General features: G+C 42.5%; 1 protein-coding gene across 1 annotated transcript in view; it reads left to right on the top strand.

The window, feature by feature from the left end:
* PIEZO2 (piezo type mechanosensitive ion channel component 2) overlaps window positions 1–24,586 on the top strand; it is a 546,102-nt gene that overhangs the window by 413,816 nt on the left and 107,700 nt on the right. The window contains exons 13-20 of the mRNA XM_038746742.1: window positions 6,353–6,580; window positions 9,474–9,597; window positions 10,074–10,354; window positions 11,161–11,309; window positions 12,521–12,694; window positions 16,543–16,584; window positions 23,832–23,864; window positions 24,236–24,450. Of these exons, the coding sequence (XP_038602670.1) occupies window positions 6,353–6,580; window positions 9,474–9,597; window positions 10,074–10,354; window positions 11,161–11,309; window positions 12,521–12,694; window positions 16,543–16,584; window positions 23,832–23,864; window positions 24,236–24,450 (1,246 nt within the window). The remainder of the gene's footprint in view (window positions 1–6,352; window positions 6,581–9,473; window positions 9,598–10,073; window positions 10,355–11,160; window positions 11,310–12,520; window positions 12,695–16,542; window positions 16,585–23,831; window positions 23,865–24,235; window positions 24,451–24,586) is intronic.

Raw genomic sequence — 24,586 nt, 5'->3', positions numbered from 1 at the left:
ATGTAGTTTACACTAAGGGTCCATGACCCGATGCTACATTCTCTCCCCAGACCAATCAACCTGCCCATGTTTTTATATTAAGGAAACACACTTTTTATAACAATTTTGGACACCGTTTAAAAGAAAAAGCCTTCTAGCAAAACAAGCTAATCGGAGTACACCCATCATAGGGATTCTGGTTCTTGTATAGTGCCTTTTGTTATTTGGATGAAGTCACAGTGAAGTGAAATATCCTACTGTGGCTGACATTCTCCCAGACAGGCTCAGAGGTCTGGAGGAACCTCTACTGTCATAATAACTGATAGACGTTTATCCACGCTCTCAAAATGTGAATATACAGAAATTAACAGAGTATGCCCAAGTGGCCCATAGTAAACAATTTCAGAACCGACTGAGGTAGAGGACATTTTACCACTGGAAAATTAAAGATGAAATAGGAAAAAAAATTCCATGAAAGCTACTTATTTTTCTTCTTTAAGTAAACACAGTTGAACAGTAGGATGGGCCGATATGGAAGGATGAAGTTGAGGCAGTAGCTGGATGGTGCAGTGATGTCCAGAGAAGGCTATTTTACACGAGGGTGTTTTTAATGGGGAAAGAACAATCAGAGAGTGAGGTGTTGAAAATGGTGGGCAGGGAAGGGAGAAATATTTTTAGGTGGGAAGAGATTGGGTCAGGAACACAAGTTTGGGTATCAAATTTGAAAGCAGGCTGACAGATCTCCTCTTGAGAGAGTAGATGTGGGGCTTGGAGAGAGTAGGGAGATTGGACTATGAGCCCGTTGTTGGGTAGGGATTGTCTCTACCTGTTGCCAAATTGTACTTTCCAAGCACTTAGTATGGTGCTCGGCACACAGTAAGTGCTCAATAAATTCGATTGAATGAATGAATGAATGAATGAATTGGGCCCTTCCTCAGGGAAGGGACCAGAGTTTTTACATTCTTGGCATCCCTGCTATTCTTATCACTATGCTTTGGGTACCATGGAGACTCAATTAAATTGGCAGCACTCCCACAGGTGCTAATGCCCAAACCATAAGCAATCGATCAATGGTATTTATTGAACACCTACTGAGGGCAAAACACTGAGGCCAAGGAATATGTCAGTTATATTGTACTTTTCCAAGTGCTTAGTACAGTGCTTTGCTCCCCTCTTCAGTCCATACGTCACCCTACTGCATGGATCATTCTTCTTAAATAACATTCAGCCCGTGTCTCCCCACATCTCCATCTGTTGCCCATCCACTTTTGCATCAGACAGAATCACCTAATCATCGGCTTTGAAGCACTCTCAGCTTGCCCCCTCCTACGTTAATAATAATAATAATGATGGCATTTATTAAGTGCTTACTATGAGCAAAGCACTGTTCTGAGTGCTGAAGCACTGGTCTAAACACTGCCTCTATGATTTCCTACTTCAGCTCAGCTCAGACACTTTGCTTCTGTAGCACCAGTTTATTCACTGTGCCCCTTTCTAATCTCACTGCTGACGCCTTTTCCATGTGCCCTGACTAGCCTGGAACCCTATTCCTCTCCATATGCACCAGACCACCACTCTCCCCACCTCCAAAGTCTTATTAAGGTCACATCTCCTCCAAGAGGCCTTCTCTGATTAAGCCCTTCTGTGTCATCTATGCACTTTGATCTGTGACCTTGGGCCATTTGACATTTGCCCCACCCTCAGCCCCACAACACCTCATATATATGTACATATATATATATATATATATATATGTAATATAAATGTAATAAATGTATATATTATTTATATGAATGTCTGTCTCCCCTCTAGACTATAAACTTGTCTACAGGGAACTTGCCTACCAACTCTGTTGTATTGCTGTCTCACAAGCATGTAGTACAGTGCTCTGCATGTAATAATCAATCGATCGATCAGTCCTATTTTTGAGCACTTACTGTACCGAGCACTGTACTAAGCACTTGGGAGAGCACAGTCACCAGTATGACAGACATAGTCCCTGCCCACAATGAGCTTGCAGTCTGTGGGGGGGACAGACATTAATATAAATAAATATATTTATTATATTTATACTTTAAAATATAAGCAGTGAAGCAGCATGGCTTAGTGGAAAGACCACAGGCTTGGGAGTCAGAGGTCATGGATTCTAATCCCGGCTCCACCACTTGTCAACTGTGTGACTTTGGACGTCACTTCACTTCTCTGTGCCTCAGTTACCTCATCTATAAAATGGGGATTAAGACTGTGAGCCTCACATGGGACAACCTGATTACCTTGTGTCTACCCCAGTGTTTAGAACAGTGCTTGGCACATAGTGAGCGCATAACAAATACCATAATTATTATTATTATAATAAATAAATAAATTATGGATATTTATATAAGTGCAATGGGGCTGAGGTGGGGGTGATGAAAAAAGGGGGGGAGTCAGGGTGATGCAGAGGGAGTGGGTAGATGAAGAGTAGAAGGGGTCTCAGAACTGAACCAGAACTGACCTGAAGAGTATATATATCCGTACATATATACAGATAGATATATCATCATCATCATCATCAGTCATATTTATTGAGTGCTTACTATGTGCAGAGCACTGTACTAAGCGCTTGGGAAGTACAAATTGGCAACATATAGAGACAGTCCCTACCCAACAGTGGGCTCACAGTGTAAAAGGGGGAGACAGAGAACAAATACATAAGTACTGAGAAGCTGAGGGTGAGGTGAATAACAAAAGCTCAAAGGGTACAGATCCAAGGGAAAGGGAGTTGGGGAAAAGGGGATAATGCAAATACAGTACAAATACAAATAGATGAGTAACATGGCCTGGTGGAAAGAGTACAGGTTTTGGAGTCAGAGGACATGAGTCCTAATCCTGGCTTCACCACTTGTCTGATGTGTGACCTTGGGAGAATCACTTCACTTCTCTGTTCCTCAGTTTCATCATTTGTATCCTGGGAATTCAATCCCTGTTCTCCCTGCTACTTAGACTGTGAAACATTTGTGGGACAAGGACTGTGTCTGACATGAGTCCCTTGTGTCTATCCAGCTCTTAGAACAGTGCCTGAAACCAGAAGCACTTAATAAATACAGTTATTATGATTATTATTATCATCATCATCATATGTATTCCCAAGTGCTGAGGACAGGAATAAAACTTATATTCTTAGGGTGGCTGTTATCTTTATGTAACTTGAGTGTTGTGAATTAATTGGCAAAGGCTTTCTGGAAGAGGTGGGATTTTAGGAGGACTTTTAAGTGGGGGAGAGCTGACAGATTTGGAAGCGGCAGGGGTTTCAGACTGAGGAAACAGCATGAGTAAGAGAAGGGAGGCAGAAGACTCGAGAGCCTGGTAGTTAGAAGTTAGCTTGAGGAGCAGTATGTTCCAGGGAGTCAGAGGATCTGAGTTCTAGTTCTGAGTCTGCCTCTAGCCTGCTGTGTGACTTTGGGCAAGTCAGATAACTTCTCTGTGTCTCAGTTTCCTCATCTGTAAATTGGTGATTCAATACTGTTCTCCATCTAGACTGTGAAGCAGCATGACCTAGTGATAGAGCACAGGCCTGGGAATCAGAAGGTCATGGATTCTAATCCTGACTCCATCACTTGTCTGCTGTATGACCTCAGGCAAGTCACTTCACTTCTCTGTGCCTCAGTTACCTTGCGTATAAAATGGGGATTAAGACTGTGAGCCCAATGTGGGACAGGGACTTTGTTCAACCTGATTTGCTTGTATTACTCCCCAGTGCTTAGTTCAATGCTTGTCACATAGTAAGCACTTATCAAATACCAGTATTGCTGTTATTATTGTTAGGAGAAAAGAGTGTGAGGTGCTTTGTAGGAGGTGGAGAGGGATGGCATGTAAGATGGGGAGAGCTAATTGAAAACCTTGAAATCATTTTTGAGGAATGCTTTGTTAATGTGGAGGGAGATGGGCAATTTTAAAGGAATAGAGATGTGGACCAGATGAAATTTCAAGAAAGTGATTTGTACAGCAGGTGGCATACAGTCCGAGGAGGCTGGAGGTAGGGAAATCAGTGAGGCAGCTGATACAGTGCTCTGCACACAGTAAGCGATCAATAAATATGATTGAATGAATGAATACAGGGTCTATCCAAAATATAATCCCAGCTCCCAGATATCCCAGATCCCTGCTATTGGGATGGAAAGGAGGTGGAGAATCTGGGATATATGGAGGAAACAAAAAGTTGTCATGCAGCAAGCCAGAGAAGGGAAGAGCAGACTCTGATTTGAGTAATTCATAAATGGCTTAGCCTTTCAAAATCTAAGATTTGACGGGGGGTTTTGGTATTAACCAGGGTGGTATAAGAGACATTCCAGTATATACCATTGAGGACACATGCCAAAGAGGTATCCCGAACCTTTGATTCCTTCAAGATTGGGTATTTAGGGGTGAGGAGCATGACCCAGTAAGGAACTGATAAGGTGTATAAACCCGTTCAGACTGAATGTTGTGTATCACTAAGGGACTGAAGAAAGTCTGAGCCCAAACTCTGAATTGGCAAATATATTAGATTCCCATGGGGACCAACACCTTCTCAGGGTCTCACCTTAGTACAGAACTCTGCACACAGTAAGTGCTCAATAAATTCGATTGAATGAATGAAAGAATGAGAGTTTGCATTACTCAACCAGTCTCGACTACAGGAGGGAGAGTTAAGCTGAGGCCTACCCATTCCATCCCTAGCTTGGACTGGGGTTAGAAGGTGGAAGGCAGTCTGCTACAAGTCAAAACTCACCCTTGCTGGGCAGCAGCAGTATGGGAGAGAGTCGAGGGCAGAGACTGCACTTTACTCAGCGTAAGGTGGCAATGGTACAATTAAGTGCTTAGTACAGTGCTCTGCACGCAGTTAGCGCTCAATAAATACAATTGATTGAATGGTAAACCACTTGCGTATTTTTACCAAGAAAACTCTGTGGCTACACTACCAGAATGATTGCAGTTGGAGGGCAGGGTGTTCTGGGAAAGATGTGTCCGTGGTGTCACAATGGCATAAGACAATGGGGACCCAACATAACCTCTTAATTAAGAGCACATCTCCAAGAGGCCTTCCCTGATTAAGTCCTCATTTCCTCTTTTCCCACTCTCGTCTGTGTCACCGTTCCACTTGAATTTGCACCCTTTATTCACCCCAGCCTCAGCTCCATAGCACGCAGGGATATGCAATAATAATAATGTTGGTATCTGTTAAGTGCTTACTATGTGCCTTCCCAAACTGAGCCCCCTCCTTCCTCTCCCCCTACTCCCCCTCCCCATCATGTATATAAGTTTGTACATATTTATTACTCTATTTTACTTGTACATATCTATTCTATTTATTTTATTTTGTTAGTATGTTTGGTTTTGTTCTCTGTCTCCCCCTTTTAGACTGTAATCCCACTGTTGGGTAGGGACTGTCTCTATATGTTGCCAACTTGTACTTCCAAAGCGCTTAGTACAGTGCTCTGCACACAGTAAGTGCTCAATAAATACGATTGATTGATTGATTGATTGATCTTCCCCGCCTTACCTCCTTCCCCTCCCCACAGCACCTGTAAATATGTATATATGTTTGTACATAGTTGTTACTCTATTTATTTATTTATTTTACTTGTACATATTTATTCTATTTATTTGGTTTATATGTTTAGTTTTGTTGTCTGTCTCCCCCTTCTAGACTGTGAGCCTGCTATTGGTTAGGGACCATCTCTATATGTTGCAAACTTGTACTTCCCAAGTGCTTAGTACAGTGCTGTGCACACAGTAAGCGCTCAATAAACATGATTGAATGAATGAATGAATGTGCCAAGCACTGTTCTAAGCCCTGGAGTAGATACAAGGTAATCAGGTTATCCCACGTGGGGCTCACAGTCTTCACCCCTATTTTACAGATGAGGGAACTGAGGCCCAGAGAAGTTAAGTCACTTGCCCAAGGTCACACAGCTGACAAGTGGTGGAGCAGGGATTGGAACCCATGACTTCTGGCTCCCCAGCCCATGCTCTTTCCACTTTATTGATTTATGCGGTCTGTATCCCTCTCTAGGCAGTAAGCTTGTTGTGGGTAGGGATCGTCTCTATGAACTCTATTAGATTGTACTCTCCTAAAAACACTTAGTACAGTTCTCTGCACACAGTAAGTGCTCAATAAATATGACTGATTGATAGACTGATTGATTCCCATCAAACAAAATAGGATACACACACACAGGTAGACACATACACAGGTAGAGAGCCTGAAAACTCCTTCTCTGCTTTCCACAGCTCTCAACCCCATGGCCGTCATCCGTCTCCTACTACTTTCCATGAGTTTAACTTGCTGGGAGGGGAGATGGCTCACAAGCTACTGACCTCTGTTTTCCTTTTCCCTTCCTTCCCTCCTGAGGCATGGAGTATTACATATCACAGCTGGCTGACGTTTGTGTTGCTGATCTGGTCTTGCACCCTCTGGATGATTCGGAACCGCAGGAAATATGCCATGATTAGTTCCCCGTTCATGGTCTTCTATGGGGACCTTCTGTTGATGCTACAGTACATATGGAGCTTTGATGCCGACATCAAGAATGTCCCGGGATTTGTGGTAAAGAAGGACCCTGGCGAGCTGGCCTCCAAGGTAAGAGGAGGAGGAGGAATTATGCTAGTAATGCTATTTATTGAGCCCCCCTTGCATGTAGTACACTGTACTGAGCATTTGGGAAAGTGAAAACAAAGCACCCAACACATTCCCTGTCCACACCTCTTGATCATGGACTTTAAGATATTCAATAAGCTCTGTCCCCATTTACTCCCTCTCCTCTCCCACTATAACTCAGCCCACACGCTTTGCTCCTCCAACATCAACCTACTCATTTTGTCTCACCCTCATCTCCCTCACTGTTGATACCATGCTAATGCCCTTCCTTCTGCCCGGAACTCCCTCCTTTCAGTCCCGCAACCCACTACTCACCCCATCTTCAAAGTCCCACCAAAATCACATCTCCTCCAAGAAGTACTCCATTATTACTCTCTCATTTCCTCACCTTATCCCTCACCCTCTACTGCGTGACTTATGCCCTTGAGTTCTCATCCCTTAAGGATTTAGGTATTTACACCCTCCCTCTCCACTTGTAGACATAGCTTTGAACCTTGTTGCACTCTCCCAGGTGCTTATTATAGTGCTCTGCCCAGGGTAAACACTCAATAAGTGCTTTTGGAGAATTATCTGATTGACCAGAACTTTACACTCTAACAGAGGAGACAGACATAAAACTGTTTAAAGTGTTAAAATCAAAATAAATCGAATTTTCATGCCAATATTCATACCCACCAAGGGCAGAGGGTTGCTATCAATCAATCAATCATATTTATTGAGCACTTACTGTGTGCAGAGCACTGTACTAAGTGCTTGGGAAGTACAAGTTGGCAACATATAGAGACAGTCCCTACCCAACATGGGCTCACAGTCTAAAAATAACTACAGGATGCTGATAGATTGGTATGGCTCAGAGTGCCAAGAATTGTGTAGGGAAGCAATTAGTGGCCCAGGTGGAGTTGGTGTAAGTTGTGATTTGGGGGAAGCAAGTGGCCTTCCCGGCTGGAACACTGTTTCACATATGCCTGAGATTAGGAAGCTGATCCCATTATTCATTCATTCATTCATTCAATCATATTTGTTGAGCGCTTACTGTGTGCAGAGCACTATACTAAGCGCTTGGGAAGTACAAGTTGGCAACATACAGAGACGGTCCCTACCCAACAGCGGGCTCACAGTCTAGAATATTCCGTCCACCTCAGTGCTCAGCATTCAGTAAGCATTTAATATACACCTCAGCTAACTAACTTGATTTGGCAGTACATAACTCTCCAACAATCCGCATTGATGACTTAATTAATTAATTAATTAATAATGGCATTTATTGAGCCCTTACTATGTGCAAAGCACTGTTCTAAGTGCTGCGGAGGTTACAAGGTGATCAGGTTGTCCCACGGGGGGCTCACAGTCTTCATTCCCATTCCCATTCCCATTTTACAGATGAGGGAACTGAGGCCCAGAGAAGTTAAGTGACTTGCCCAGAGTCACACAGCTGACAATTGGCAGAGCCGGGATTTGAACCCATGACCTCTGACTCCAAAGCCCAGGCTCTTTTCCACTGACCATGCTGCATCTCTAAGCAGAGTATCCATTGCAGACTATCTTATCTAAAACTAGCAGATATCTGGAACACGGCCTTATGTGGTTAATGGAGTGATTTAGACCTACAGACCAAGCCACAAACATTGGAAGCTGTATTGTGTTGGTGAAAAGTGTTTTCTGGAAATGAATACAGCTAAATGCCAACCTTAGAAATGGATTAGAAATGGATTTCCTAGAACTGTGGGCCCAACTCACGTTTTACTAATGTCCTGGCCATCCCCATTTTCTTCTGCTATTCCTCCCCATAGTGCCAGTGCATAGTCCTGGGAGTCAGAGGACACGGGTTCCAATCTTGGCTCTGTCACTTGTGTAGTGTGTGACCCTGGGATTCAATTCAGGATTTAATATACCTATTCTTTCTCCCATTTAAACTGTGAGCACTGTATGGGACAGGGACTGTGTCCAACCTCATTGTGTTGTAGCAGACACTGACTAAGCAGTTAACAAATACCGCAAATAATGCTACTAATAATAGAAATAATAATTTTTATTATTTTACAATGCTTCTTATTATTAGTGCTCAGCCATAGGAATTTAAGCAGCAGCCAACAGTGAACACTCTGAGTTCCCCTTCCATCATGTAACAAGAATTGTGAGGAACAGCATGATTCCTCAAAATTATCCCCTCCATCCCTTTCCAGGATTTCCTTCCCAATAGGACTGACTGGGCATGGACAATGACTCTCAGACTCTCAGAACCCACATGGACATTGTCATCATTGTCCTCCCTCTTCTCTTCCCTCCTGCAAAGTCAGTGATTCCAGAATGTAGGCATGCGATTCATGTTTCTTCTATGGAAGAATGATTAAGATGATAATGAAGACTATTGGCTGGAATGCACTTAGAAATTCCATCTATCATATGCTCCAATTCAAAAAAATGCAGTGTGTAAAGAGGGATGGGTGAAAAGTCTACTCTCCTTTGAAGACCCTGAGCATATCCGAATGAGGAGAAGAAATACACCAAGGACAAACTCCTTATTGGAAAATCGATATTTGACGGGGCAAAAGGACAATAAAGTTGTAAAATCTGTGTACACTGATTATGTGTTCTTCAGGGTGTTGGGCCAGGTTGAGTCCACCATTGGCTCTCAAAGGCAAATGTACTTATATTGGTAGGAAAGAAGCCTGGGAAAACTAACTTTCTCTTTATGCGATTCAGTGGGGGAGAGCCCTTCCCTCCATATTCAGACACCGTTAATGCTGCCATTACCCCTTTTCTCAGAAAAGGGGGAAAATGCTGTCAAGGGCCATTTAAAAAAGCTCAGCTGTAGCTGTTGAAAGCATGGTCAGTTCCAGACATGTGTTTAGTTTTGCTTACTTCATGCTTTCAGATTCTCTTCGCCCTTACTTTCTGGCTCCTGCTAAGGCAGCACCTCACAGAGCAAAAAGCCCTCCAGCTCAAAGAAGCTTCTTTATCGGAGGTTAAGATTGGAAGTCTGGAAACTGAGGAAAAAGGTAAAACATCTGTTTTTTGTGCCCTGGGAGTTGGAGGGTTAAAGTCAAAGGATCTAGTATTTCAATTGGGGGCTCTAGAGTGGCTGGAGTGTGAGAAGGAGATTTGTGATGAATGGAGAAATGAGTTTATTTAGCTTAGTTTGGTGGAGGAGAGAAGAGAAAGGTGTAGCTATCCACAATTGCTAACTCATTTTGAGAATGATTATGATATTTGTTAAGTGCTTACCATGTGCCAGGCACTGTCCTAAGCGCTGGGAACCACGGGGTTCCCTCAAGATCCACTGTAGCTTTTCAGACCCTCAGGTTCATCACAAATGTTTGCATGACCTTTTGGGGGGCTCCAGAGACCCTTACAGTTACTGGGAGATAAAGTCTGCCTTCTGGCCCAGAGCTGGGATGGTCATCTGTTGATTTGTCTAAATTCTGGGTCCAAGAGGGATCGTATTGAGAGAGCCATTTGTTTTTGTTTTTTCAAGACGAAGAACTTCAAGAGATACAAGTGGAAGGAGAAGCTGAACAGGAAGAGAAGGAAGAAGATGAGGAGAAAAAGAGGAAGAAGAAGAAGGAGGAGGAAGAAGAAGATGAAGATGACCAGGATATTATGAAAGTCCTTGGGAAATTGGTTATGGCCTTGTTTATTAAATACTGGATTTATGTCTGTGGAGGGATGTTCTTCTTTGTCAGCTTCGAGGGGAGAATTGTGATGTACAAAATCATCTATATGGTGCTGTTCCTGTTTTGTGTGGCTCTGTATCAGGTGAGTAATAGATGCCTCCCCTCCTATCAATTCCAAGAAATTTCATAGCCCGGTTGGAAAATGTTCATGGACTAAGTCCTTTAGACTGTAAGCTCCTGCTGGGCAGGATCATGTCGAATGAACTCATATTGTAGCATACTCTCTCAAGTGCACACAGTAAGTGGTCAGTAAATACCATCCATGGATTGACTGTGGACAGAGTACAAGTCACGGTAGTGGGATGGCACAAAATCCGGTCCCAATAAGCCCTAGAAATGGCTTCGCTGCTTCACCAGGGTGTGATTAATCTTCCTGAAACCTGAAAGCTTCGGAAGAAGATTTCTCATTAGGTTTCCAGTAGTTCTTGAAGAGAGCATCGTGGTCAAGATTTCTCTCAAATTGGTCATTAATCAATCAATCCAAGGTATTAATTGAACACTTACTCTGTGAAGAGCTGTGCACTAGGCACATAGACACATTCTGTCCCCAAAAGGGTCGTAGCCAGACAAAGAATCCTTGAAAATAAAAAACAATCAAAGCAAGTTTTCAATGTGAGGCCCTCTCAGAGGACTGACAGCAACATTGATGGTCAAATGAAATGTCCCCTTATCTGATAGATTTGTGGCTACTAATCCATTCCTCGGTTACTTCTTGAGAGATGGTCTGATGTCCCTTATTCACTCATGGGTAGAGTGGAGAGACTAACAGTGAAGTGATTTTTTTCATCAGTCTGTAAATGCAGCCATCTGGGTTGGCCATCTGGATTTTCAGTGACTAGTTCTATAGTTGGTCTGTTTGCTCTTTTTCCTCTTATGTCTGTTTCCCAGGTGCACTATGAATGGTGGAGGAAAATGCTTAAGTATTTTTGGATGTCAGTGGTGGTTTACACAATGCTGGTGCTTATCTTCATATACACATATCAATTTGAATCATTCCCTGGACTCTGGTCGAATATGACAGGGCTGGATATAAGAAAGTGAGTACTTTGCTTTGGTTTAATGGGGGAAAGTGATGAAAAATACTGCAGACACAAAATATGTCTCATCTTCTCCTTGGAAGCATGTAACATCTTGAAATATTGGTGGCCAAATGGAAGGCATTTGTGAACTTTCTGTCCTAACTTGCAAATTGCCTGGTTGGTTTTTGTACTATTTACTATTGACAATCTAGATGCGGATACCTGTACATAAAGACTTTTTAGCCGAGTTTTTCTGACACTCCGTTACGTTAGGCAGAACTGTCCAATGTGTCTCCATGTCTGAACTACAACAGCTTCACCTCAACATCCACGATACTTTCAGTTCTTAGCGTCCTATATAAAAGTCACTAATTGACAAATCCTATCAGTGATTCATTAATGGAGTATAGCCTTGTGGAAAGACCCTGGGCCTGGGAGACAGAGGACCTGGGTTCTGATCTCGGCTCCATCACTTGTCTTTTATGTGACCTTGGGAAAGTCATTTAACTTCTCTGTGCCTCAGTTTTCTCATCTGTAAAATGGGGATTAAATCTTGCTACCTCTGTTCAGACTGTGAGCCCCATGTGGGGTGGGGACTGTGTCCAATCCAATTATCTTGTATCTGCCCCAGTGCTTAGTACAGTGTCTGGCACATAGTAAACGCTTAACAAATACCACAATTATTGTTATTACTTTTGTTTAGCACATGCTATGTTCCAAGCCACTACAATAACTAGAAATAGAACCCAGGTCTCCTTAACGCAATCCTGCATTCTTTCCTCTACACCTCGTTCCCCCTCTAGATTGTAAGCTCGCTGTGGGCAAGGAATGTGTCTGTTATATTATTATATTATACTCTCCTGAGCACTTAGTACAGTGCTCTGCACACAGAAAGCACTCAATTAATACGACTGAACAACTACTTCATGCTGCCAAGGTCCGCTGTGCAGTCCCTAGACTCCTCACAAACCTTCTCTGGGGAATCTGGGGGAAATTTACTTTGACTTCTGTATAATTATGCAATACTGACTGCTCATCCATTCTAAGTCTTAGTTAACTGCTCAGACTAACTGAAACTGACCGTACTCCAAACGTGCCACGTGCCATGGGGGTTAACAAAGTGTTTTTCAATATAAGATTCTCTGGCAAGATCTGGAGGATGAGGTAGGTCAGAGACATGGCAGGATTTCTTTTAAATTGCTAATTTAGTCCCTCGCTTTCCTTTCCAGATTAGAGGATCTCGGTTTGAAAAAATTTACTGTGACTGAGCTGTTCACTCGCATCTTTATCCCAACCTCCTTCTTGCTGGTGTGTATATTACACCTTCATTATTTCCATGACCACTTCCTCCAGCTCACAGACTTAAAGTCTATAGCCAGCAAAGAGGATAACACCATCTACAGGTAAGCCAAGAAAAGAAACACAGCTAGTTGTGACCCAGAAGGTCACCGAGCCTCCTCTCCTTTGATTGCCTACCTTGCAGGAAAGAACGTTTGCCAATACTCAGTCCCGATGTTTAAAAAACAAACGATTTGAAACTCGGATTTTACTCAGGATGTTAACTTTTCACTCAAAAGAACGAAAAATAAAACATAGAATATTAGGTAATCCCTCCTGAGTCTAATATTGAACCTATTTAGAACATACCCTGTTTTGAATTTTTTTCTGGGCACACTACCTCAAAGCAAATGTGTTGCCAAGAAATCGCAAGGTGATAAATGATATTGTTCCTACTTGATAGAAAGTAACTTGAGAAATGGGTCCACATTTTGTTAGAGTTGGGCATTTTACCCCCAAGATTGCCTCTGTAAGTGTTTTCAGATTTATGGATACTGGATGGCTCCTAAAGATTGTGTCAAAATCAGAAAATGAGTAAAAATAGTGGAAATTATAGTGTATATGTTGCTTTATGTGCAACCAAAGGAACTCTGCATGTAGAGCAGAGGGCTGTCCACTCTCTAACTGAACAGGGAAGGAGGGCAAGTAGTGAGATAACCGTTACCACAAGAAAGATGACTATTAAAGAGAAAACTGTTGAACATTTTCCTTCCATTACCAGTCTTTTCTTACTCTTTCTTCTCAAATTCTAAATATGTCCCCAATGACTTCTCTGATCTGCTCACCATAGATTTGCAGTGGCTAGAATATGATTCCAACAATTTCCTCACTCACATAGTTAGCAGACACTAGGTGAGCATGGTTTCTCAAAACCCTCCTTTTATCATTATTTTTATCATTGTTACATTTGTTAAGCATTTACTGTGTGTCAAGCACTGTTCTAGGTGCTGGGATAGATACAAGCTGGTCAGGTTGGACATAGACTCTGTCCTTCTTGGGGCTCGCAATCTAAGTAGGAAGGAGAACAGATATTGAATCCCCATTTTGCAGTTGAGGAAACTGAAGCCCAGAGAAGTTAAGTGACTTGCCCGGGTCACACAGCAAGGAAGCGTGAACATCATGTTCCTCTTTTTAAACTCCATTTAATTGTTTTCCTGTGGACTGACAAGGCATTTCCAAGCCAGGTTTTCCCCAAATTGGACAATAGTAGCCCATTTGTGCTTTGGCAACATTTTTCCTGGTTCTCGGGTCTCCATATGAGGTATTTCTTTGTGACTACACGTACAAAAAGAAGCAGTTTTTCTGTTTTCTATATGTTCAAGTGTCTTATATATCTGAAAATGCTCAACTGTGTTTTTGATGAAAGAAAAGTAATTGCCTGGTGCACTCCTAATGATGTCTTTTCTTTTTCTTTTCTAAACAATTTTCCTTCTCTTTCCCATTCACTTTTCAAAAGTTATAGTGGTTCTCTAAACCAAAGGAAGACTCTCTCTTGAGATTTTCTCCTAGCCACGGGCCCGGGTCTTCTTTTCCCCCCATGCAGCACCCATGCACCGGCTTTATGGAATTCAACGGCAAAGTGGGCCACAGGGCCTCACCTCCATGGATTTGAATCCGGGCACGGTTACGTGCATTGCACGGCTCAGCAGGGATTTTCAGAAGAAGAGTCTAGGCAGGCTGAGGAATCGCCACACTCAGAGCCTGTACGGCACCCGGAAACCGCACTTTTCTAACTGTAGATGTTTTCCCGAGCCAGCAGTGAGGGTGGCTAGCGTTTTCCAGTTGGTGTGCTCTCCAGCCCTGGCTGATCTGCTGCCGCAAACTCATGCCAGGGCTAGGGTGCTGCTGCCTCTACTTCTTCAGCTGCTCCTGACACCTGCTTTGCAGTCAAGATCACTGCATTTCCGAGGGGAAAGAGAGCCTGAACCTTCCCAGGCTCATTTCATTACTCTCCAGAGTAAGGTTGAGGTAGAGCTCCGAGACCTTCTTTAAGGGGCTTGTGGCTGAAGGAAAAAATAGAGAAATCAGGAAGAAGCAGGGTCCCACTGGCCAGTTGAAGGAGGAGGAGAAGGAGGAGCAGCAGCAGGAGGAAAAGGAAGAGGAGGAGGAATGCTATTTATTAAGCACTTTGGGCATGACACTCTAATAAGTGCTGGGGAAAAATACAGAAGTTAAAAAAAACAGGGGATGGGAACCAGGAAGTGGTTGCGGAAGGGATTTCTAGTTCTGGTCTGCAAAGTTGTCCTTCTTGGGGCCAGAGGGTTAAATGTCATGAGTCATTATGAGCACAGCTTAGAAATCAGAGAATGAGAAAGAGAGTTCCACAATTCTAAAGTTTTTTAACAAAGTCTAGGTTCATGAACCATCGGGACAGGTGAAAGGGCCTTTTTGTCTGCAAATCAATCAATCAATCAATCGTATTTATTGAGCGCTTACTATGTGCAGAGCACTGTACTAAGCGCTTGGGAAGTACAAATTGGCAACACATAGAGACAGTCCCTACCCAACAGTGGGCTCACAGTCTAAAAGGGGGAGACAGAGAACAGAACCAAACATACCAACAAAATAAAATAAATAGGATAGAAATGTACAAGTAAAATAAATAAATAAATAGAGTAATAAATATGTACAACCATGTATACATATATACAGGTGCTGTGGGGAAGGGAAGGAGGTAAGATGGGGGGATGGAGAGGGGGACGAGGGGGAGAGGAAAGGCCTGGGCCTAAGCGACAGCCTTGAATGTTCACCATTAGCTTGGCAACTTGGTATCTAACTTCTCCCCGAGGTTCATCTCGAGTACATTACAAATCTAAAGTGATGGGGTAAGAGACAGGATTTTAAGAGGCTGGTTTGAAGGGCATACCATACTTTCTCTACTTTAAGTACAATACAGGTACAGAAGCTTGTAGGAGGAAAATGGCAAACTAGGAGTAATCAATCAAGAATATGAATTGTGTTCACTATTAATTACTTTTTACTCCCTGAAAGAGCCCACTACTTTCTTTCTATTCAAGTGCACTTAAATATACCTTTGACATAGACGGAAGAGTTTAGGACATCAGGGGTTATAGAATTAGGAGCCCTGCACAATGAGCAAAGCAGAATAGACTCTGCTTTTAGCTTTTTCACTTTTGACTCAAAAGTCCAAAGGGAGTCAGCTGATTTTGATATGAGGAAAAAAGGATACGTATCCAATTAGATCAGTCAAGCAGCCATCAAATAGTATTTGTTGAGAATCTACCATGTGCAAAGCACTGTACTAAATGCTCCGGAGAGCCTACCGCTGGTCTTATTGAGCCAACATAGTCATGTATAGTTTTTGCCTTTCACTTAATGCTCTCCCAAAATTGACACTTTGACTGATCTCAAATGAAGCTTTCTGACATGTCATTTATTCTACTGTACATTCTTTACAGTAGAGTACTCAGCTTTATATTCTGAGTACTTGCTTCTCATTTTAGTGATTCTATGTCCATTTTGACTTGAGGAATGAAATAGCAAAGTTTTATTTCTGCATATAATATGTTGGTTAACATTAGAAGAACGTGCCAAGTAGAATTTAGAAATTTGAAGAAACTTAGCCTGTAAAAATTTAAAGCATTGACGCAATTTATTGAAAGGTCATAAAAAAGGGACAATGGGAAGAAGAGGGGGATCTGAAAATATGTCTCCTTCAGCTTTCCTAATTAGAGTTGCCTGGAGTCCAGAGGTACTGCCGTACTATTTCTGCCTCGCGTTTGTTCACTGCATGAAAGACGAGCTTTCAGAGTTGGTTGCTGAATGTGTTGATATGAATTTCTCCCAAAGGCCGTTTGTGTCATTCATTCTTGTTAACAATTTCCTTTTTCTCTCTCTAACACGTTTCCATGCCATCGCATGCATTCTTGCTCTACCATCTCTCACCTCGTAGCCATGCCAAAGTCAATGGGCGTGTGTATCTAATAATAAATAGGTGGGTACCTCAATATTTCCTTTCTCTTTCTAAAAACTATACCTGAATGTGTTTACCTCTTTAAGTCTTTGAAAGCAAATCTCTTTAATAACTGTGTATGAGAGATGTCTAAGGATCAATATTCAGGAGCATTTCTGGATTATTCTGATCAATCCACCCACCATACAGATTCAGCTCAGATGAACCTCAGCTCCACCTTGCTAGTTCACTTTCGAATGTGATTGATACCTGTTACTTTACTAGCTGTTTTGGCAGAATTCATTTAGAAAACAATTTTATATCTTTTCTCCTTCATGAATTCATTCACACCCAAGGAAATAAGATTGAAAAGGAGAAAGTGATATGGAAACTCCACATACACTAGTAATAGACATGGTCATCCAAATAAATTCCGATGCTCTTGAACAGTTGGCACACATATTTGCCATTGGGATTTCAGGTTTTTGGTATCACTGGATTTGTGCCACCAGAATGTTTTCCAGTTTAAAGGTTATTTCCCATGATGGTGGAGAGGAGAGGCTTGAAAAATTTATTTTCCTTAGTGGCAAAGCTGATTAGTGTTCCAGTATTGGTGTTGAATTGAAAACAATGAATGAAATTGATGAATTGATAATTAGAAGGATCTGGCCTTACTCATTTCTACCCCTTTCCTTGCTTTTCCTCAACCCCCGGCCTTTCTTTTTGATAAAACCCAAGGAAGCAGAAAAATAGGATGTTGAAGGAGAAAGGTCCCACAGAAATCTCATACTGAGGCTTGTTTTAGGTCTGTCATGGGACTCACAGTGGTGGCTCAGTTTCTGTCCCTCCACAATCCCAACAGACTACCTGCAATGTCGATGGTACCGATGACTTCCAAGGGAGCTCTAGACTGGAGAGAAATGCTTGCGGTGCAGGAGGGGACTTGAACAAGCCCCCAGAATCTGCAGCCTGCCTGTGGGCTTCTCTCAGTCCTTCCCTGACTAATGCAGGTTAAACCCTAATGCATGTGGTTTCTGATTTATTTCAAGGAAGGAAGCTGTGGCCTGCCCATCCTGCTCTGTTGCCCTTGAAGTAATGGAAAACAAATGAAAAAGCAGGCATCCTAAGTGTCCGCACTTTCCACTTATCCTATATACCTGCAGCTGAATACTCACTTGCCAATATTGCTCAAGAATCAACTAAAACCAGGATATACCCAGAAAAAAATTGCACTACTAGTACTATTAGTAGTGTTTATTGAAAGCCCACTTGGTGTGCTGCCCTGAACCTGGAGCTTGGAAAGTACAGAATAGCCAAGTGACAGACACCCTCTCCATTCATTCAATCTTACTTACTGAGTGCTCACTGTGTGCAGAGCACTGTACTAAGTGCTTGTAAAGTACAATTTGACAATAGAGACAATCCCTGCCCACACAAGGCGCTTACACCCTAGTAGGGTATACAAACTTAAAAATATTTACAACTAGAGTGCTCAAAATAAAATAAAAAAACTGAGCATATATGCATGTTATAAAGGGTGTAAATAAGTTTGTAAGTGCTAAAGTTGGCTGATGGGATGATATGCCATAGGATGATGGGAAACTAATCATGGAAAGCTTTTTGGAGGATGTGAGGTTTTCAGAGGGATTTGGATTTTGGGAGAATTGTGGTCTCTTCGATGTCAGGAGAGAGGGAGTTCCCAACTGGGGGAGCAGCATAAGCAAGGGAACAGAGACAGGTAAGTCAAGAGCATCGTACAACTACAAGTTTAGCGTAGAAGGAACAAAGACAGTGAGGTGGGGGATAGTGAATGAAGAAAGCAGATAGGTCAAGTGGATCTAGATGGCAGAGAGCTTGAAACGGATTGTCAGGAGTTTTAGTTTGATGCAAAGAGACACAGGGAGCAGGTGGAAGATTTTGAGTAGAGGATAGATGTGGACAGCGGGATGATATGGAAGATGATCCATGCAGCAACATGTAGTATGGATTGGAGGGAGGAGAGGCTGGCGGCCGAGGCAAAACCAGTGCTAGTACCTAGGTCAAAGCAATTAGGATTGAGAGGAAGGGGTGAGTCCAGCAGATGCTTCTCAGGAAAAAAACAGCAGGATTTGGTGTGAAGTGAGTATGAGAACTAAACAATAAAGAAAAGTCGAAGATGACCTCCAGAATGCAGGTTTCTGGGACAGGAGGATGGAAACATTATCGACTGAGATGGGAAAGTTAGCAGGAGGGGTGGATTTAAAGGGGAAAGGTAATGTTTAATATTGAATGGCCTTCTTCCCCAGAGTTAGAGCATTTTCCAGGTATTGTCAGCATTCACAAGTATCGTCTTTTATCTCAGGAGGTGAGGAGGGTATTAGAATCTTTATTCCATTGAAGGGACACTGAGATACAGTAAGATTAGGTACCTTGACCAAGTCAACTCTGAGGACCAAATCCAAATCTCTCAGTTTCCAGCCTAACTCTATGTATCTTTCATGCCCTCCTAGGGTGTTACTCCATATTAGAGAAAAGTGCTTGCAACTTCAAATAGAACCTGAGATACATATACAGATTTCAAATACATGAATACCTTACTACATGTTTTAGAGTACTCCACACTTTCATTAAGCATGGCTCAGAATGCCTTCTCTTGGGAAGCTTTGAAAGCCCACACTTTCACTAATGACAGTTCACACCACATCAGGGACCACAGGCCCTTCTGAATTGAGAACCGTTCATCATTAAGATAAGAGCTTTTTAGGGTTTGATCACTTGTTTCAGCATCCCTTTTCAGGAAAGAAGATTTTAGCCAGAGGCTGTGTAGTCTTAGTGGGCTCAGGACCAACTTAATCCATCTTTTACATTCTCCTACACCCTTTCCTCTTCGCTCCTCGACTCTCTTTCCCTTCCCTCTTCTCTCTTCATCTCCATCCCCCTGTCCCTTTTCCTTTCCCTCCCTCTTAATAATAATAATGATGGCATTTATTAAGTGCTTACTATGTGCAAAGCACTGTTCTAAGTGCTGGGGAGGTTACAGGGTGATCAGGTTGTCCCACAGGGGACTCACAGTCTTCATTCCCATTTTACAGATGAGGTAACTGAGGCCCAGAGAAGAGTCTTGCCCAAAGTCACACAGCTGACAATTGGCAGAGCCAGGATTTGAAACCATGATCTCTGACTCCAAAGCCCATGCTCTTTCCACTGAGCCACGCTGCTCTTCCTCTCTTGAACCGCCACCACACCTCAAACATGCTCTCACTCACTCCTGCACATTCTCTCCTTATCTCTTTCTCTCTGTCCCTTCCTCCTTCCTCCTTGTCTCTGTGTCTCTTTCACGTGCACGCATGCGCACATACACACATACACTCTCTTATTCTTAGATCTGCATTCCTCCACCCTCTCTCTTTTTTCAAGTTATGGTGGATGCTGCAGGTGTCAGCTACACCCTTTCACTCGGAAATAATAATGTTCATTCATTCAATCGTACTTATTGAGCACTTACTGTGTGCAGAGCACTGTACTAAGTGCTTGGGAAGTACAAATCATCAACATATAGAGACAACCTATAGAGACGGTCCCTACCCAACAACAGGCACACAGTCCAGACAACGGGCTCACAGTCCAGACAACATAATAATTGTGCTATTTGTTAAGTGCTTACTTTGTGCCAGGCACTCTACTAAGCACTGGGGCGGATGCAAGCAGATCGGGTTGGACGCAGTCCCTCTCTCATATAATAATAATAATAATAATAACTCACAGTCTCAATACCCATTTTCCAGATGAGGTAGCTGAGGCCCAGAGGATTGAAATGTCTTCAACTAGGTTGCACAGCAGACAAGTGGCAGAGATGAGACTGATACATCAAAAGACTCTAATCCAGTTGGCTTCATGCAAACACTCTCCTTGGCACCCACCCAACCACACACACACACACACACACACACACACACACACACACACACACACACACACGTGCATGCGTACAGGAGTAAACACACCAAATCCCAAAGTATGAGGCAGATTCAAACATCCCACCTAGCTCAGATGTCCACTCTAGACTAATGAAGAAAACAAATTTGGGGAAAATTCCAGATATTGGTAATAGTACCAATTTTGAGTGACAACAGGATAGTCTTGCAGTGAGGCTGGCCCAAATTCTGCTGGCCTGGCACCTTGCCAGTGAGCAGGTGGCAAAAAGGGCAGTGTGATCATGAGCACTACGATCACCTCAGTGACTGGACTGGGGAAAAGGCAGGCAACGGGCAGTGGGGTGGTAGATCAGTGAGAGTCCATTTATGAAGTTTCCAAAGGCCATTGTGTTTGATCCTGGTTGTTTCTCTATAGCATCTTTTTCTCAATTTTCTACGTGGGCACCAATCACCCCAGACATAATAGTTGAAGGAGCACATCCCTGGGTTACTCTGGGGCAGTAGAGCTTTTCAGAGTGAGCTACATATATAGTTCTTAAAAATTCCAAACTTGGTGGCATCTTTGTAAGTGTCCCAGAGGCTGGGGAAATACTCCTGCAAGGTAGAAGTGCCGTGTGTTGGTTGGCATATGTAGTAATTAGTATATAGTTGGTTTTCTGAACAAAATGACAGTTGCTTCTGCTTCTGAAACATGTAGTTGTTCTGATTCTACTCCCTTCTCAAGTCCTCACTGAAGATTTTCAGTATCGTGGGGATGATGAGCTATATAATCAGAGCATTCTCAGTGGAAAAAGATTCTTGGAACCTTTGAAAAGAGGTATTCCTTCCAGGTGCATTTGGATTCCTTTTTGTCCGTCTTCTTCATAGAGTTTTCACAGAGTTTCATAGAGTTTTTCATTGACCTTAAGTTTTGAGGGCACTGAGGTGGAAACACAGGGGCTTATTTTCTGTGGCCCAGACCACCTGGTGAAGCAAGTTCATAGAAGGCACCAGTTTTGAAGGTTGACAACCCACTGTGCCTTTTATATGGATGAATGTGTTAACAAAGTTAAAATATGGAATGATTCCTTTTGATTCTGATTGGGGAGTGATTGCAAGGATGCCTACTTTTTAAATCTTCTTTATTACCGCTTGAGAAGGGTCAGTGATCGGAGGTCTAAAATAACTCTCTCTTCAAAAGATTTGGCTCTTCAAGAAGTGAAACTCAAGTTTTTTAGAAATTTGCTTCCCAGCCCAATTAGACATTGCCCAAAGTATGTTTTCTGTCCTGCTTGTGCATTACCAGAACATTTTGAAATTTATTTTATCCTTATGGAGTGGTACAGCTATTCAGATACTCAGTTGGTGAATTACTGAGGTTCGGAATGAGTATTTGAGAAAATGTCTCCTGGATGGTTTAAAATGCAATTCTCTGTGGGTACATTACATACTTCTATCATCACTGGGGAAAAAAGGCTAATGTAACATGTTAACCTAAGTCCCACAATGTTACCTCTCATAGGATAATAGCTGACTATATTTTAAATAAATATTTTGAAGCAGAAGCTACATTTAAGAGACTTGACATCCAGACTTGGCCCACTGAGGATATATTGCTGAGTTTAATGGTTGATCCATTTTCCGTAGTCACAAGGTCAAATTTAAGAATCTAATAGAGAAAGACAAAGGCTAATTATTCAGTATAAAAATTTAGCTCCCCCTTGAAGTACTGATCCTTCCTAATCAAAGAAGGCTGTGTGTTTTTTATTTAATAGTTTGCCTGCTGTGCCGCATTTTGGCTTTGATACACTGATTCACTTCTCTCTGCAGAGTGATCCAATCATGGGTAGCATTTTCAAGCATGCCTTCTCTTTAAGTGTGATGGAAACCCAATGCCACCGTGCCAGTTATGGACATACAACTCTCCGGCTGGGCTTCTGAGCACAAACGTACACAGATTGGAGGGTTAAATATTTGAATTCAGCCTAGTCTTTGTCAATCTTGTACGGTCAGAGTTTAACAATTACACCTGAAGGATGATCAGGGTTTCTATTAGCCCTTCAACCTAACAACAACTAATGATAATAATAATTACACTATTTGGTAAGCATTTGCTATTTGACAAGTACTGTCTTGAGGACTGGGATAAAGACAAGACAACTAGGTTGGACACAGTTCCTGTTTCACATGGGGCTCCTAGTCTAAATAGGAGGGAGTAGTACTTAATCTTCACTTTACAGATGGGGAAACTGAGGGACAGAGAATTAAGTGACTTCCCCAGTATCACACAGGAGACAAGCTGTGGAGCTGGAATTAGAACCCAGGTCCTCTGACTCTCAGGCCTGTACTATTTTCATTGCTTCTTCTTCTGTCACCCAGCCAGCACGTGACATGAGCCAGTCAAAGAGAAGCAGCGTGGCTCAGTGGAAAGAGCACGGGCTTTGGAGTCAGAGGTCAGGGGTTCAAATCCCGGCTTTGCCAGTTGTCAGCTGTATGACTTTGGGCAAGTCATTTAACCTCTCTGTGCCTCAATTTAGGAGAAGCAGCGTGGCTCAGTGGAAAGAGCACGGGTTTGGGAATCAGAGGTCATGGGTTCTAATCCCGGCTCCGCCACTCATCAGCTGTGTGACTTTGGGCAAGTCACTTAACTTCTCTGGGCCTCAGTTCCCTCATCTGTAAAATGGGGAGTAAGACTGTGAGCCCCCCGTGGGGCAATCTTGATTACCGATTACCTTGTATCCCTCCCCAGCGCTTAGAACAGTGCTTGGCACATAGTAAGTGCTTAACAAATACCAACATTATTATTATTATTATTACCTCAACTGTAAAATGGGGATTAAGACTGTCAGCCCCCCGTGGGACAACCTGATCAACTTGTAACCTCCCCAGTGCTTAGAACAGTGTTTTGCACATAGTAAGTGCTTAATAAATACCATTTAAAAAATGTTATTCTTTATACCTAGGGGTGATACAGACTACTTGAGGCTAAACTGTTAGGCTTTCACTGCATTTTTGCCTTCAATGAAAAAAAAGCAGAATGAGTTAATGAGTATTTGACTGAAAGCACATTTCTTTTTGAAGGAAGAAATTTCTTTTGAAATGTAAATGATGTCATTCATGTAAGAGTTTGTAGCTTGAAATAATACTCCTCAGCGGTTAATAAAAGCATTTGTAATTCTGTTCACGGTCCACCCGAGCTTTGACTCTAGATTTAGAAAAAGCACGCACACTGTCCTTGCCCTTCTGGAATGCATTTGGCTGTATAAACCTTTGGCAGATAGCATTCTGGAGAGTCTTAGCAGTTGTTGTTTAGCATGATGTGTAAGTTCTAACATTCCTTTTTAATTCTTCTGTTTTCATCTCCTTTTTTCTTTCTGTTTCAATTACTTTGAGCAGCATCAAGAAAAAATTACCAATCCACCAAAATGAGTAAGTCCCCCTGTGAAGCCATGAAATGCTTGCTCTTACTCGATGCCATTTCATGCTTCTCCACCCTAAACTCTGACCATTTTCTCCTCTGGGAAAAATGTCAAGTTTAGGCGTTGATACCACTCATCATGGACTAATCACTAGAGCCCCAGTGAGACCAGCTAACACAAACTGATTCAGTTTGCAGTGTGCTTTCAGAAAGTGCTTCTGAACAGGGGGAAAAAAATCTCTAACACCGCCCCTGTCCACAACCTTGAAAGGCATTTGTACTTGCACTGGTACTTGGCTTTGATTCTGTTTTTATTTTGCTTGCCATTGCTCTTGGGACCATTTCTGCTAAGTCTGCTGAGCCTACTGTTCCCTGCCAACAGACTCGTCCACCAAGATGGAAGCCTCCCAGACCTTACCATGCTGAATCTTGCAGCCAGTTTGGACAAAGATGAAAAGAAAAACCAGGAAGACGATACCGAAGAGAAGGCAGAGGAGCATGATGGGGACCGGGAGAAAGAAGAATACAAAAAAGATAGTGAAGAAGAGGCAGATGAGGAAGATGAAGATGACTCAGAGGAGGAAGAAGAAACATCAGGTAGTCGAACATTGTTTTGAAAGAATAAATGTGATTGTTGTTCGGACAGTCAGTCCGTCAGTTGTATTTATTGAGCGCTTACAGTGTGCTTTGCACATAGTAAGTGCTTAGACTGTGAGCCCACTGTTGGGTAGGA

The sequence above is a fragment of the Tachyglossus aculeatus genome, chromosome 5 (genome assembly GCF_015852505.1).
Source record: "Tachyglossus aculeatus isolate mTacAcu1 chromosome 5, mTacAcu1.pri, whole genome shotgun sequence".
NCBI lineage: Eukaryota > Metazoa > Chordata > Mammalia > Monotremata > Tachyglossidae > Tachyglossus > Tachyglossus aculeatus.
Note: the sequence above shows the minus strand (reverse complement) of the source record. Positions and strands in the feature narration are given on the sequence as shown.